This window comes from Mirounga leonina, unplaced genomic scaffold (genome assembly GCF_011800145.1).
Source record: "Mirounga leonina isolate KUSES-001 unplaced genomic scaffold, KU_Mleo_1.0 Mir_170, whole genome shotgun sequence".
In the NCBI taxonomy this organism is placed as follows: domain Eukaryota; kingdom Metazoa; phylum Chordata; class Mammalia; order Carnivora; family Phocidae; genus Mirounga; species Mirounga leonina.
In genome coordinates this window covers 13,435,206-13,451,506 of record NW_023270433.1, presented here as the reverse complement: position 1 = coordinate 13,451,506, position 16,301 = coordinate 13,435,206, and the positions used below count along the sequence as shown (strand labels likewise).

The 16,301-nt window shown below is 42.0% G+C and overlaps 1 protein-coding gene across 1 annotated transcript in view; it reads right to left on the bottom strand.

Annotated features, from left to right (window-relative positions):
• Positions 1–16,301, bottom strand: part of C5 (complement C5) — a 92,114-nt gene that overhangs the window by 13,219 nt on the left and 62,594 nt on the right. Inside the window, exons 27-33 of the mRNA XM_035015921.1 lie at positions 14,799–14,894; positions 13,289–13,460; positions 10,799–11,004; positions 9,331–9,483; positions 6,734–6,796; positions 5,567–5,648; positions 2,869–2,926 (exon numbers count right to left, since the gene is read on the bottom strand). Coding sequence (XP_034871812.1) covers positions 2,869–2,926; positions 5,567–5,648; positions 6,734–6,796; positions 9,331–9,483; positions 10,799–11,004; positions 13,289–13,460; positions 14,799–14,894 — 830 coding nt within the window. The remainder of the gene's footprint in view (positions 1–2,868; positions 2,927–5,566; positions 5,649–6,733; positions 6,797–9,330; positions 9,484–10,798; positions 11,005–13,288; positions 13,461–14,798; positions 14,895–16,301) is intronic.

Here is a 16,301-nt window from a genome sequence, read left to right as displayed (position 1 = left end):
AAATGGATGGGTGAGTATCACCAGAAGCAGAGAACTCTGGCTCACAGATGCAAATACTCTGTCAACAGAATGGAAAAGGGCCTCCTGAGTGGAGAATGTCTATGAAAAGTTGCTGGAGCCTGATGACTGGTTGTCATGGTGACTGTTTCAACCATGGAACAGAAACCTTCCTTTCAAGAAGCCCTTTGCCTGCTGCCAAAGACAGCAATCTCCCCCAAAGGCATTTTGTTCAGAGAGAAGGAGAGAAATGAAATCCTTTTCTCTTTTCTTATGGATACAACAGGGAGGTTGTAAAAAGCTAAATACAGGAAAGAGACCCCCTGAATACAGAAACTGTATGCTGGCATTTTTTTAATCAGGAGAGAGAATATTTGAAGGCAAAGATTTTTTCACCTGAATAAGTACTACACAGTTACTTTTGGACTTTATCCAACATAACTTCAGCTTCACAGAGCCAAACCATATTCCACCTGGCTTTTTTGAACATTCTGTTCCCCATTTTTAAAAGCCCCCCCAAAATAGAAAATTCAATATTACATCTCCATTTGCTTTCTTTTGTATATTGACAATCTGGAATGAGGCCTCCTGTCAATGAATTTAAATGAATGAGTTTTTGATAAGAACCTTTTTATGTATAGCAGAGTTGTGGGACATAAGAACTGGAAGACACTTGGATATCAGATAGTTTAGTATCCCTGCATTACAGAAGAGGCCCAGAGAAGCAAGCTGATTTGCCACAGATCACTTGAGTACTTCATGGCAGAGGTTGCCCCACAGGTGTCCCACTGCCCCATCAGAGCCCTCCTTTGTGCCCACAGTAGGGTCCCATGCAGCGATTCTGGCTCTGCCCTCAACAAGTCTGCTCACACCTCTCTGTGACCAGTGTTAGAAATTTAAACACAACTGTGATCACGCCTCCTCCCCCAGAAGAGAGGTACCTAAGAGCAGAAATGGCAGTTAGGAGGATGGGAAAGGGGAACTTTAGCAGGAAGACATGAGGGAACAAGGAAGGGTGTTTGAGAGGGAACAGAGGGCAGAGACTGACCAAGGACCGAAGGAGGTATTTTGAGCAGGCTGCCCAGTGCGGGAATCCTGAAAAGAGAGAGACTGGACAAGGATGGGAAATGGCTGGGAAGGAGGCGGTGAGAAGCAGCATGCTGTTCCTCGAGGTCACTGGTCTCGGTTTATACTGACTGAAGGAGGTAGTTTAGATCCTGGACTGAGTATCAGGGTCTGGGGCTTGAGGCCCTGGCTCTGCCACCAAGTCCGTGAGAACTCAGCAGGTCACCTCACCTCTTTGTGTGTCAGCTTCTGGGATCACTATATCATCCCCCAAATCCTTTTCCGCTCGAATCTATTATACAACTCTATGGAATTTCTAAGTGCTTTGACATCACGTGTGATTATAAGTAAAGTCAGCAGAATACCAACCACAGAAATCAGTTGTTGAGAATATGAAGAGTGAAGGAAACAGCACAACAGGAGGTGCTGAGGGCTGATGAAAGGAAGAGGTGAGGAGACTGTGTTCTGATCACAGCTCCACTACTCTGGGTGATCACTAAGGGATGTGTACATAATTTCAAAAACCTATGCTTTTTTTAAAAAAAAGATTTTATTTATTTATTTATTTGAGAGAGAGAGGGAGAACAGGAGCAGAGGAGGGGGAGTGGGTAGAAGGGGAGGGAAGGGGGAGGAGAGGGGAGTGGGAAGAGGGGCAGAGGGAGAAGCAGACTCCTCACTGAGCAGGGAGCCCGATGTGGGGCTCGATCCCAGGACCCTGGGATCATGACCTGAGCCGAAGGCAGATGCTTAACTGACTGAGCCACCCAGGTGCTCCCCAAAAACCTACACTTTTATAAGCATTTTAGGATGGTGGCTGTGGTAAGCAGAATAATGGCCCCCAAAGATGTCCATGTCCTAATCCCCTGTACCTTGAATAAGGGACTTGCAGATGTGATTAAATTAAGGATCTTGCAATAAAGAGATTATTCTGGATTATCTAGGTGGGCTCAATATAATCATTAGGGTCTTTATAAGGGAAAGAAGCAGGAAAGCCAGAGGAGATGTGATGATAGAAACAGGGGTCAGAGTCAGAGAGAGATTGGAAGATGCTGTGCTGTGTGCTCTGCAGATGGAGGAAGGGGCCACAAGCCAAGGAATGTCTGCAGCCTGTAGCATCTGGAAAAGGCAAGGAAGTGGGTTCTCCCCTAGAGCCTCTAGGAGGAAAGCAGCCCATTGATTTTAGGACTTCTGGCCTCCAGAATTATAAGAGAATCAGTTTGGGTTTTTTCACCATTAAGTTTCTGATAAATTGTTACCTAGCAGCAACAGGAAATTGCCACAGTGGCCAATTTAGGCCTCTGGAGTTACTCTGCAGAGGGTTCAGCACCAGTGGTTCTCAAGGCTGGCTACCATCAGAATAACCTCTAGGGGTGAGGCCAGAGTTTTGGGTAGTTCTAAAAGTGCTCCTGCTGACTTCCATGTGCAGCCTGAGTTGAGAACTACTGGCTGATATGGGCTAGGGATTTTGCTGGGTGAATGTGATTTTTCTAAGTAGGAGAGTAGGAGCTGCTTATAAGAAAATCTTTTTCTTTTTCTTTTCCTAATACTTCTCTCTCCCCTCTACCTTTCTGGAAGATAGAAAAAAAAAATAGTGTTTGAATTAGAAGAAGGTCAAAAGTGGGAGGGAAAACTATGAGCAAAAACAAAGTGGTTCTATAGAGTAGCTATCTAAGAACACCCGTTATGTCCTGCATTTTAAAAAATGCACAATTTTGCATCTTCCAGCCATCTTAAAATTCAAAAAGATGTAAAGAGATAGACCTCAGACCTTGAAGTCTGCACTCCCCTTTGTGGAAACAGGCTCACCTGGCACAAGCTATGATGCGCTTGTAATCCGAGTCGCCATAGCCTCTGTAGCTGGATGCTAGCACACACGACAAACAAGCAAACAGAAATGACAGTAAACCATTTTTAGCTGTTTTGCACCTGTTAGAACAGAATAATTAGTGAAAAGGTCTCCGAACACACTTAAAAATAATTTATGATTTGGAAGTTGACACTTCTAGTGATTTTAATGGAAATTCACGGCTACTGACAATACCAATAATTATAACAGTTCTCTGCTCTTAAAGAACTTATAATTTTTTTATTATGTTGTGTTAATCACCATACATTACATCATTCGTTTTTGATGTAGTGTTCCAGGATTCATTGTTTGCGTATAACACCCAGTGCTCCATTCAATATGTGCCCTCTTTAATACCCATCACCAGGCTAACCCATCCCCCTATCCCCCTCTCCTCTAGAACCCTCAGTTGGTTTCTTGGAGTCCGTAGTCTCTCATGGTTCATCTCCCCTTCTGATTCCCCCCCTTCATTCTTCCCCTCCTGCTATCTTCTTCTTCTTCTTCTTTTTAACATATAATGTAATATTTGTTTCAGAGGTACAGGTCTGTGATTCAACAGTCTTGCACAATTCACAGCACTCACCATAGCACATACCCTCCCCAATGTCTATCACCCAGCCACCCCATCCCTCCCACCCCCCACCACTCCAACAGACCCTCAGTTTGTTTCCTGAGATTAAGAATTCCTCATATCAGTGAGGTCATATGATACATGTCTTTCTCTGTTTGACTTATTTCACTCAGCATAATACCCTCTAGTTCCATCCATGTCGTTGCAAATGGCAAGATTTTATTCCTTTTGATGGCTGCATAATATTCCATTGTACATAAGTACCACATCTTCTTTATCCATTCATCTGTTGATGGACATCTGGGCTCTTTCCACAGTTTGGCTATTGTGGACATTGCTGCTGTAAACATCGGGGTGCACGTACCCTTTTGGATCCCTACATTTGTATCTTTGGGGTAAATACCCAGTAGTGCAATTGCTGGGTCATATGGTAACTCTATTTTCAACTTCTTGAGGAACCTCCATACTGTTTTCCAGAGTGGCCACACCAGCTTGCGTTCCCACCAACAGTGTAGGAGGGTTCCCCTTTCTCCGCATCCCCACCAATATCTGTCGTTTCCTGACTCGTTAATTTTAGCCATTCTGACTGGTATGAGGTGGTATCTCATTGAGGTTTTGATTTGGATTTCCCTGATGCCGAGTGATGTGGAGCACTTTTTCATGTGTCTGTTGGCCATTTGGATGTCTTCTTTGGAAAAATGGCTGTTCATGTCTTCTGCCCATTTCTTGATTGGATCCTTTGTTCTTTGGGTGTTGAGTTTGATAAGTTCTTTATAGATTTTGGATACTAGCCCTTTATCTGATATGTCATTTGCAAATATCTTCTCCCATTCTGTCGGTTGTCTTTTGGTTTTGTTGACTGTTTCTTTTGCTGTGCAAAAGCTTTTTATCTTGATGAAGTCCCAATAGTTCATTTTTGCCCTTGCTTCCCTTGCCTTTGGCAATGTTTCTAGGAAGAAGTTGCTGCGGCTGAGGTCGAAGAGGTTGCTGCCTGTGTTCTCCTTTAGGATTTTGATGGACTCCTGTCTCACATTGAGGTCTTTCAACCATTTTGAGTCTATATTTGTGTGTGGTGTAAGGAAATGGTCCAGTTTCATTCTTCTGCATGTGGCTATCCCATTTTCCCAACACCATTTGTTGAAGAGACTGTCTTTTTTCCATTGGACATTCTTTCCTGCTTTGTCGAAGATTAGTTGACCGTAGAGTTGAGGGTCCATTTCTGAGCTGTCTATTCTGTTCCATTAATCTATGTGTCTGTTTTTGTGCCAGTACCGTACTGTCTTGATGATGAAAGCTTTGTAATAGAGCTTGAAGTCCGGGATTGTGATGCCGCCAGCTTTGCTTTTCTTTTTCAACATTCCTCTGGCTATTCGGGGTCTTTTCTGGTTCCATACAAATTTTAGGATTATTTGTTCCATTTCTTTGAAAAAAGTGGATGGTATTTTGATGGGGATTGCATTGAATGTGTAGATTGCTCTAGGTAGCACTGACATCGTCACAGTATTTGTTCTTCCAATCCATGAGCATGGAACGTTTTTCCATTTCTTTGTGTCTTCCTCAATTTCTTTCATGAGTATTTTGTAGTTTTCTGTGTACAGATTCTTTGCCTCTTTGGTTAGATTTATTCCTAGGTATCTTATGGTTTTGGGTACAGTTGTAAATGGGATCGACTCCTTAATTTCTCTTTCTTCTGTCTTGTTGTTGGTGTATAGGAATGCCACTGATTTCTGTGCATTGATTTTATATCCTGCCACTTTACTGAATTCCTGTATGAGCTTATAATTTAAGGAAGGAGTTATTTAAGGTAACATGTTTGGGGAAGGTTGCAGGGAGAAGGAGCTGATGCCTGGATTCACTGGTAGCGAGAAAGTTGCCTGTAGGGATAGGTCTTTGAGCCACAATGGAAGCTCCCAGGGCAGAAGAGAGCATATGCCCTGACCCCAGGGCCATGGTTATAGGAGGACTACAGTACGCAACGGGACTTGCTTTTGAAGTGGAGGGGAGAACCAACCCACCAGAAGAGGGAGGTGAAGTCCCCAGGTGAAAAAAGAAGGTACAAAATTACAGTGTAAATCATGCTGTTTTACCTTCTACGTCTTGGGTTTCAATTTTCAAATGAAAGCTGCAAATTTCCTCAGAGGTGCTGGTTTTTTGAACCACAGTTGTTACCTACATTGAGATGAGTGAACAAAAATATTCTATTTAAAATAGGATAGTGGGAAAGGCATTATGGCAGTACTGTTGCTGCAAATGGGATGCTTGAAGTATCATTTCCATAATCCAGTGCAAATTGGGTGAAATGAAGACTCATTTCACAATAGCTGGACTTTCAGCAAACCCCACAATTTGAAACATGGCTGAGAAGCCCAAGTAGGGGAAAAAAATGACATCTAGCCAGGCAGAACCTTGCCAAATCCCATGCAGTTAAATCTGAGCACCTCACTGTAGGAAAGTTCCTAAGCCTCTCACCCTTGAACCTGTACACTCTAATTTTATGCATAACACTACAAGGCTAGGATATATGGTTTTCTCCTAGCTCCCACACCACCGTGGTAAACAACAAATTATAGGTGTGCATGGAAGGGCACGGGTGCTACCAGAGGTAGGTATATTGAGAGCAACTAGAAGTGACAGAGAAGTGGACAATCCATCTCCCCACCAACCCAACCATGCAATATTATGAAGTCTCTGAAGAAATAAATGTGCTAAAGATAAGAGCATAATTAAAATCATCAGTAGAATGTTAAATTATGCTTAGAATATATAATTTATCTTATGTTAGCCACTTGGCAGTCGCAAGTTTTTCTAAGCTGTCTATGTATGTGCATGCAGTCTATGGCTAAAATAAAAGAAACTTAAGCCCATATGTTTATACATCAATCTGCAATGATGCTGGATAAATGAGGTGTGACTATGTTATGAACCATAGAAAACATGGATATATAAATGTGTGTATCCACACACATGCATCATATGTATATATACATATAGAACCATAAAATTATGTATCTGTAAGTATAATTATATGTATAAAAGACTATATGCATACAAGGATTAACATAACCATTTGCAAAAAGCAATTGTGAGGACAGCTACCAAGATAGCTAAAAAGAATTAAATAAATGAATCCTACTTTAGTCATGGTTACCCAAGCCCAGATTTCTGTAACTTTGTGGCAAAGTCCCTAACTTTCTTTTATGTTCCTTAGTACAAGCGGACACATCATTGAAATTGGCTTTCAGTGAAATACTTACATGCACTGTGGCCAAGCCATTGCTGTATCCAGTACTGACCACGAGGTCATCGTTGAGAGGCACCTGGAAAGGGGATAAGAAACCATGCTTTCTTTTCTTATTCAATAGGGAGGGAGGACAGAACAATGAAAAGGGTGGGCAGATACCTGCCAGCTTCCTCTCTCAGAGCTTTTGTGAGATTAAATGTGTAAGACAGTGAAAATCCTGTGCACACAGACACGAAAAGTGCTGGAAATTCCACTTTCCCTTCTACATGTAAATAAGATGTCTGAGATCTCCTGAGTAAGCCAGAGAAACCAACATATCAGAAGTCATTTTTGGTTACATCTTCATTTATACATGGTTATGATAAAACTGGATCTTCATCTCCTTTTGCCAACTGAGTAAATTCCTTTCAGTGCCTCATGATGGCTTGTCTCCTCCACATCCCACTGGTCTCTGTTTACCAAAACCCTTGGCACCCCACCCAAACCCCTAGCACCTCATTTAAGCCTGCCAAATCCTTAGGTGCTGATGGTCTTTTCCCCATCCTTCTAAGAGGAGAGTGAAGGTATGAACTGGGTTAAGGAATTCTCCTCTCCAGAAGAACTCTATTATACAAATGTCCCCTGATTTGTGGAAAGCATGGGAGAGATCATTTTGTGCAAGAGGCCGGAAGAGTTGGTTCTTTGCTCTCTCCAAGTCTGCAGCCTGCCCTTCCCTTACTTAGCACACTAGAGCAAAAGGGGTTTGGTGTGCATGAAAAGTCATCAGCCCTTCCTCTAAATTTTAGAAAATGTACGTAAAAAGGCCAACTTTCTTGTTCTCCCTGATGGAATATAGCAGCATTGATTGAAAAGCCAGCACATCAAGATGCTGCATGAGGAATGGGTTCTATGAACACAAGTGACCTGTAAGTTTGGGAAATGAACACTGTTGCCATGTCCCCATGCCCCTCCATTGCCCATTCTTCCCCAGAGTCACCACACTTAGTCACATACGTATTAAAGATGGGCTATCCTCTATGAAAGAACTTGTTTAACTTCATTTAAGCTACAGTTTCCCACACTTACTTGACCACCAAACCTTTTCTATGTAACACATTTCAGGAAACGCTGACATAGAGAATTCCAAACTCGATACTACTAGCCTGGGTTTTATACAAAGACAGTATCATGGGCTGAGGTTTAAGTTATTTAGAAATGGCAAGGGGCCCCTTACAGCATTACCCCTGCAGAGAAGAAGTAACTCCAGCTATCTCCAGTGGGCCTACCGTGCTGTTCAGGTCAGGAGCTCCTCATGAGAGCTTAGACCATGGGTGCAGAAGGTGAATCTCTAGTGAAGTCTACAGGCTCCCCGAGAAAGCAGACACATTACCAACCCAGGGGCCCCAAGTACACGTGCCTGCAGAAGCCTAAGCACAACGTACGGACCAAGTGCCCACACGCGTCTCACGTGACTGTGGGAATTGGGACAGACTGAAGAATGCTTGCTGCTGCCAGATCCTACGGTTTTTCAAAGGAGTCTGGAAACAGATTTCTCTTTGAAGTCTGTGGATTTTTAAGTGTTGGAATATGTCTGTATCTCTATCTATATATCCATACCTGTTTTGTTGTTTTTTTTTTTTACTATGGGCCAATAGTTTGTGATTTTTTGCATTACATTTTATTTCTCACGCCTATTTACTTTTCCCAAACATGAATTTGTAGAGGATGCAAGACAGTTAAAAACTATTTCCAGTTATTTGTATATTTAAATATGACCTAAAAGCATCTAAAAATGTGGTAATTAGAAAAATGTGTCTTAGCAGCTGTTTACTGGCAGCTACTCTAATTGACACAGAAATTAGCTTTTCTAACGTTTCTTTTCTTTTCTGTTTCTCTTCTTTGGGAAATTTTCATAGGCCATCAAGGTTTTCATAAAAAAAAAAAAAAAATCCAGGGGAGACTGGGTGGCTCAGTTGGCTAAGCATCCGACTTTTGATCTCAGCTCAGGTTTTGATCTCAGGGTCATGAGTTCAAACCCCACATTGGGCTCCACACTGGGCATGGAGCCCACTTAAAAAAAAAAAAATCCAGCAGGGTACAGGGGGTAAGCTGTTGGAGGACCTAAAAGCCAATTCCAGCTAGGCCACAGTTTGTATGTATGACAGGACCAGGTGGAACCATTGGTGGATGCCCAAATGTGTTTTCTCTCACTCTACCACTATACTTTTTTGCATACTGTTCTCTCTCTCTGGAATCTTCTTCCCTTTTCTTCACCTGACTAGGTCATTCTGATTCTTCCAGATTCAACCTGCGCACGTGGATGCATTTGACAAATTCCTACCTCTCACCTTGGGTCAGGAGGCCCTGCTCTGTCCTTTCATGTCCCTGTCAAGGCTCTTATTTTTCACTGTCTGTTAAAACAACTGTCTCCCCGAACACACAGTTTCTTCATATACTTTGCTTTTGAATCCCCAGTGTCCAGGACATAGCAGGTACCCCTGCCCAGGACATAGCAGGTACTCTTAGTGTATTTTTTAGTAGTAAATAGATATATTTGTAAAATAAGAGTGAAACACATGATTTCAAAGGTCCCATCCAGTTATAAAATATTATCAAAAGTCCTTCATTTACCTCTATTGGCCTCCCAAGGAAATTCTTCTCTGTCATCTTATAATGGTAGAAGTCACCTTTATGCTTATAAGAAACATTGATATCCATGTTCAAGTGGAGTTGTTTAATCACGAGTGAATATTCTGTCAGGGCCTCGATGGCATTAATTGTATCCTATCAACAATCAGCAAGGCACAAAAATAGATTTAGCTCATTTATATATTCCCTGTGTTTACAAATACCCTTTTTTATGAGAGGATGGGGATGCAGTCTGAAACTCCAGCTGAGTGAGGGAAATTGGTGAAGGGCCCCCAGGTGGAGATGAGAGGAAGGTCTCTTCCTCCCCAGCAAGGATGCTGCTGTTGGCAGGAAGAGGAAGGAAGTGTGGCCTCAGGGCCGGTGCTCCATGCATCCCGAGTGCGTGACCATAGGCAGGTCACTCTACAGAATGCCTCCAACTCCTTGCATGACTCTCTCCTTTTTATCCTAAGTCTCACTTCAAATAACTCCACAGTGAGGCCATCAATAAGCTCTCCCTCCCCCTAATTCTGTTTTAATTTTCTCCTTCTGTCCACTGTAATGTAAGATTTCTGGAGGCAAGTCTTTCTTGGCATCCATTACATTTTGTAGGTACACATGGTAGCTGTTGAACAAGTATTTGTTGAAGGAATAAATTGATGAACTTTATTTTTCTAGGAATAAATGGATGAACTTTATTTTTCTAGGTCTCATCTTCCTCATCTATAAAATTGGTAAGTATGACTAGCTCAGAGATGTCAAATATGTGGCTACCCCGTCTGCCTGTGTCCATGGCGTGCTCATCAATGGGACACTCTTCCTTGCTAAGCCTACACCCGTCTCCAAGATGAAACCCATTTGCCTCCCCAGATTAGATAATCTCTGAAGTAATCTCGACGGACCCCTCTAACTCTAAATTTTGTCATCATCCAAACATCCAAGGAACAGAGAAGATGCCAATATTTGAGCTAAACTTTGAATGCAGATGTATATTCCTCAACTAAAATAGTTCTAACATAGAATGAGTTTACATTGGTAGCTAGATAAACTATAACAACCAGTATTTGTCTCACTTTTTATTTATTTTGGGGGGAGGGAATATCAGTACTTTTGTCCACATGGTTATTACGTAGGATGTCATGGAATTGCTGATAGCCTTGCTAGCCCTTCATGATCATTAAGAATCATAAAGGAAGTACTGGATTTAGAGTTAGGAGATGTGAGTTTTGACTTTGGCTCTGCCACTAACTCCATGAATGAACCTCCCGGGACTGACTTCCTTCTTTAAGAAGGCTATCAATGCAGATAATCTCTAAGGGTCCTTTGATTCTAGTCATTGACTCCTATCTATGGTATGCTCATTTGGTGGACAAAACCATGGAGGTCAGAATGAGTGTGGACCGTGTAGTGGCGGGGGGCGGCGGGGAGAGGACAAATTTCATGAGGATAAAACAAGACAAAGAAATGTTACCTGGGTTGAATAGAAGCCACCTCCATACCTCTGCTCTTCAGATAGCCATTTGATGACTGGGTTAACATAATTTATGTCTTTCAAGCTCAGACTGGTGAGCAAAGCATAGGCAGTGGTTTCTACCATATGTGCTGTACCAGAGTTAGGGGCAGATCTGTCTTGCTGTTGAAGATCGTCTTTCCAAAAACGATAAATGACTGGGTCACCTGAACATCAACAAATCACATTCATTAATATAACTTAAAAATTTGAATCTGACATAATTCTAGGAGGTTTCTAGAAGTTTCTTCTGGTAGTGGCCTTTTGAGGTCTAGAAGTTTCTTACTCGTTTGTAAGAAGAACTTCCTCAAGGGGACCAATACAAAATAAGATCCCTTAATACAGTGCTGTTTGTCTTGACTTGAAAGGGTCATCTCATAGAGTCCATGTGTACTTGGGAAGAGCAGTATAGCAGAGTGAGAAGTGCAATAAACTGGTAACTAGTACACCCAGGTTCTGCTCTCTACTCCACTAGGAACTGACCATGTCAATTTGGATAAATTCTTTTAGTCCTGTGGGCCTAATTTTCTAAAACCTAAAGTGTATGTAGTACTTTTTTCCTTGCAGTGAAACTCAGATGAGATACTAAATGTAACTTTTAATCCACCAGAAAGCACCATACACAGAGAAAGGCTTACCGTTATTATCAGCACTATGAGATAAATTGGAGAACTTTTCTCCCTAACAGAAAAAAAAAAACTATGTCCTAGAAATTATGAGATCATGCTCAAAGCCTTAGTTCAGTCTTTTATGATCTCTTCTCAATGTAAAGCACTAAAGATAATTTCATATATGCAATACTTTTCATAAACTAGGTTCTAAATTATATTTGTTATTGCTCTAGTAATTTAAACTTGTCACTTTACATCCTTTTTTAAATAGAGTATCTTTAAAAAAAACAGTAAGGTGTACTTGGAAATCATTTTGGAAGATTAGTCAAGATCTTAATGTATCTGTTTACAATTCATAATTATGTTATTTGCATGACTTTGGACAATGTTTCTCCTCCCTCTCAGAAATTCAGATTTGCTACATTTAGAATGAAAAATTTGGTTTTTGAAGATACTTGCAGCTCAAACATTATCTGAATCATTAAGACCTCTTCTTAAATTCTATGATTTTATGATCCCCATCTTCTAAGACCCAAGACACTTCTTTTGCGTTATTTTAAAAGCACCGTACAAGTGGTTTTGAGGTTGTCATTTTTATTTTATTTTATTTTTTTTAAGATTCAGTCATTTTTAAATGATGACAGAAATCAAATCTTATGGATAGTGGTACACTTCATGTTACATTATTATTAAGCTTTTAGAAAACCTCAGCCAGGAGAGGGCTCAGAAGTGTCCAACCATGCCCGTGCTGGTTTAGGAACACGTGGTAATTAACACAACATAAAAAAAAAAAAAAAAAAAGGAACACTGGCCAGTGATCACGGCTATCCTCTTTCTATTTCTTTACTCCTGACCCATAGGAAGTGGTATCTTTATTTTTCAAAATGAAATACCCATATAGCCAACCCAATACAGGATAAGCCAGAGGGTAAAGTGCAATAAACTGGCAATGAGTACACCTCTCTCTGCTAAAAATCCTCCAATACCTTCCCTTTTCACTTGAAGTGGAAGTTAAAGGTTTAGGCTTCCCCTGGCCCCCACAGCACCTGGATATGAATGAGACACAGGCACCTCTTGGTCTGGGCAGAGGCAGACCCAATCCAGGGTGCCTGGCTAGGGGAATTCACAGGCTGGATTTCAGCCTCAGTTCACTGGCCGGGTTGGGAGCTGTGCACATTGCACAACTGTATACAGGAGTCTTGCGGAGCTCCTGTGATGACCTCCAAGGCTGTATATGACCCTCCCTCCCTCCCTCACCCTCTCCTTCCCTGGCCTCCCCATCATCTCACTCCTCTCCAGCCACACTGGCCTCCTTGCCATTCTTGGAACTCCAGGCACCCTCCTGCCTCAGGCATATGCACACACTGCTTCTCCACCAGGAACATCCTTCAGATAGCCACAGCTTGCTTCCTCACCTTCTTCAGGTCTTGATTCAAGTACTAGCTTCTCAGGGAGGCTTATATTACAACCTCCTCCTTCTCCCTGTCTCCCTCCCTTGCTTCATTTTTCTTCATATCAGTCATCGCCAACCTAGTCACTGTATGGAATATTTTATTTATCATGTTTGTGTCTCCATAACTGGAATGTAAGTTCTACGAGGACCTGGATTTTTTTTTTCTTTTGGTGTGTTGCTTTATCTCTAGAACCTGTAGCAGTGTCTGGTATGTAGGAGGTACTCAGTGAATAACAGCACTGACTATATTGTATTATGATGATTTGTTCCTTTAGGGCAGGCATTGTGTCTTACTCAACTTTGCATGCCCTAACCTCCTTCCCAGAATTAGCAGACTTTATATGCTTAGTAAACACTTGCCGAATAAATGTACGAAACAAGTCATACCTTTAACCAAAGCCTTTTTCTTCAGGGCTGAGACAATTGAATGAAACTGTGGGTGACTTCTATCTCCCAGGGAAAGAGCATAAGCAGAAATGGCCAGTGTAAAGGTGCTCTGGGCTGAGAGGGTATTTTCAAGCAGAAAGGTGTCAGCTTTAGTGAGAGCCATGCTGATTTTCTGGAAACAAGAGCAAAAGATATCTAGGTTTGTCAAGACTCAACCTATCAACCGATGAGAACTACCCCGGGGTGGCACCATCCTGGGGCAGGCAAGATGAAGCGTAGAGAGAAATGACCTAATGGAAGTGGATGGGGTCTCCCTGAAGCAAATCCCTCTGGGAGAAGGAGCAGAGTACAATCTCAGAAGGGAAAATGTGCTTGTCCAAACTGGGTCAAGCTTTTTGCCCCTCAGTTCTCATCTGTTGAGGTTTTTCCCTTTAGTTTCTGTTTCCCATATCAGATGTAGTCTCTGGGAAGAAGAAGCATAGACACAGCTTTCATCACGTCCCCCCCTCAGCATAGCTGGGACAGACTCACATTTTCAAAATGAATTTTACTAAATAAAACCATAAATAGCAGGAAAAGAACCAAGCTGCCGGAGCGCTTTTTGATCCTAAGAATTCCTGGGAAAATTGTCTCTATTACTTTGTCCTGAGACAACTGAAGTATTTATTTTGGATAAGTGCATGAGGACAAAGTCTGGTGCACTGCTGCGGTCAACCCGCCCAGCTCCTTCTCTCCCGGCTCCACTGTCTCTTGCTCATGTACCACTAGGTGTCAACTGGTCCTCTAGGGCCCTGGGAACTTGTCCCTTGTTGATTATTTTGTCTTGTTAAGTATAAATAACAATTCTCTTGAAACAAACTAAAAAAGGTATTTTGTTTTGTGGTTGAAGTCCTGCAAACCCCCGTGGGTTTTTCCATGTCTCTTCTGTAGGCTGGTTTGAAGGACATGTCTAATTGACTTCTGATTTGTAGGCAGGCGTGTTTGACCTCAGTGTGGGGAAGTGTCTCTTCCCAGATCAGGGAAGCATCCCTGCTACCCCTTGGAGTCTACCACGTTGACTCGCTCAGGTGAATCTTCTCCTTACTCCCCTCAGCCTCCAAGCAAGTGAAACGGCACAGCCCAAAGAGGCAAACATGCTATCGTGTTCTTAGTAGTTCCATGATATAAAATGCCTCCACTGTAGGCTAACAGTCACATACACATCGTAACATCACCAGAGACACTGGAAGGAAGCTAGGGACACCACGTCATTTTCTCCTCAGTCACAACTTACTGGTTCTGTCAGCTCCACAGTTTAGTAGCCTGTGACACTGGACGATTAAACCTGCCTTACCCACAGGTCTCAGTTTTTGCAACTGTCAACAAGTAGGTTGGACCAGAGCATCTCTAATATCTATCATAATTCTGAAATCTTTTGATTTGGGAGCTAAATTTATTTTCAAGGCGGCCCCTCCCACTAAATGGTACAGAAACAGATGAGCAGTGTTAGAGGAAGGAAACTCTTACTTACCACTGTGGGGCATATATCAAAAGCCTTTCTAATTCCAATCACTGTAAAGGCTGTAAGATATAAGACATTCTCTTGGGCTTCAATAGGCAAGGTACCCTAAAAATAAGCAATGTTTTAAAAGGAGGGTGAAATGGTGTCCTTAAAGTGAAATGACCTGTTTCTTATCTCCTCCTCTCCCTTCATGCATTCCAGTTGGACTGCTTGCCATTTCTCAGTAAGATCTGGGTCTTCCTCACTTGCATACCTTCCATGCCTTTCTCTCCCTCACCTCCCCACCCTGAAGTTCCACTTCATACCCCTTCACCACAGATTCTCGCCCTCCTTCAAGACGCTGTTAAAATACCACCTCCTCTCTGAAGCACTATTCAGACTCTGTTCTCCCGTATTATTTCCTCTTAGGGCACTCACATACCAATGCAATGCTTATATGATCTTCCTAAGTGTCCTCTATTTACCTCTCCAGCTTTATTTCATGCCACTCACCCCCTAGCTCTCTTGGCCCCAGTTATTTGCATGAACCACCCTCTCTCTCCACTTCAAAAGGCCAGGCACGCTCTTTGCCATCACTTGGAACACTCTTCCTGCCTTCCTCTTACCTAACTCCCAGGATCCTGGACAACTCATTTTTTTCAGTTCCCCCATACTAGGTTAGATCCCCCACTTTTGATGAAATTATATTTCCCTTTTCTTAACATGTATCGCACACTTGAAATTACTTACTGACATCTGACTTCTCTGCTACATCATAAGCTCTATGGCCTCAGTGACCACACTTGTTTTGTTCACTCTTGTGTCTCTACCATGTAGCACTTAGTACACATTCAGTAAGTATTTCTTGTATACGTAAATGAACACATACAATTATATGTAGATTAGAGTTGGTAGTATGTATAGCCCACTTTCCCTACCAGTGTGAGCTTTGTGGTAGTCCATCCTTCCCACACTTCCTCCCTGATTGTGCTCAAAATAGACCCTTGCATGTATTAGGTGCTCAGTGAATGGTTGTTGAATAAATACAGACAGATGGATGGATGGATGGATATGTGGGCATCTTAAGAAAAAAAAATGTTGTAGTATTTTATTCTTCAAATAGCACCTGGATAATGTCAGTTGCCCTCTGTTTCTTGTGGGAGTCCTAATCTGCTATTGGTGCAGCAGAGGACCATATGAGTTCCCTGTTACCCAGGGAGCCATTTATGCCTGATATCTTGCCAGAAAGGGATTGGATTAGGGCAGGCAAAAAACCAAAAAAACAAACAAAGAAACAAAAAACACTGTTCCATTTTAAAGAAACATTCTAAGGAGTAGAAGGGAGTAGGAGATACTGTAATGGTGTCTTGGAGAGATACTATAATCCCTTTGTAATTCAAGTTTATAAATAGATTCTAATCTCAAGCAACACTTCGGTGTACAGTTTAATAAAACTGACCCCAATCTCTTTTACTGACAGGATATAAATAGGGTCCCATCTTTCATGACAACACCTTGCAGCCTTGACCTGTA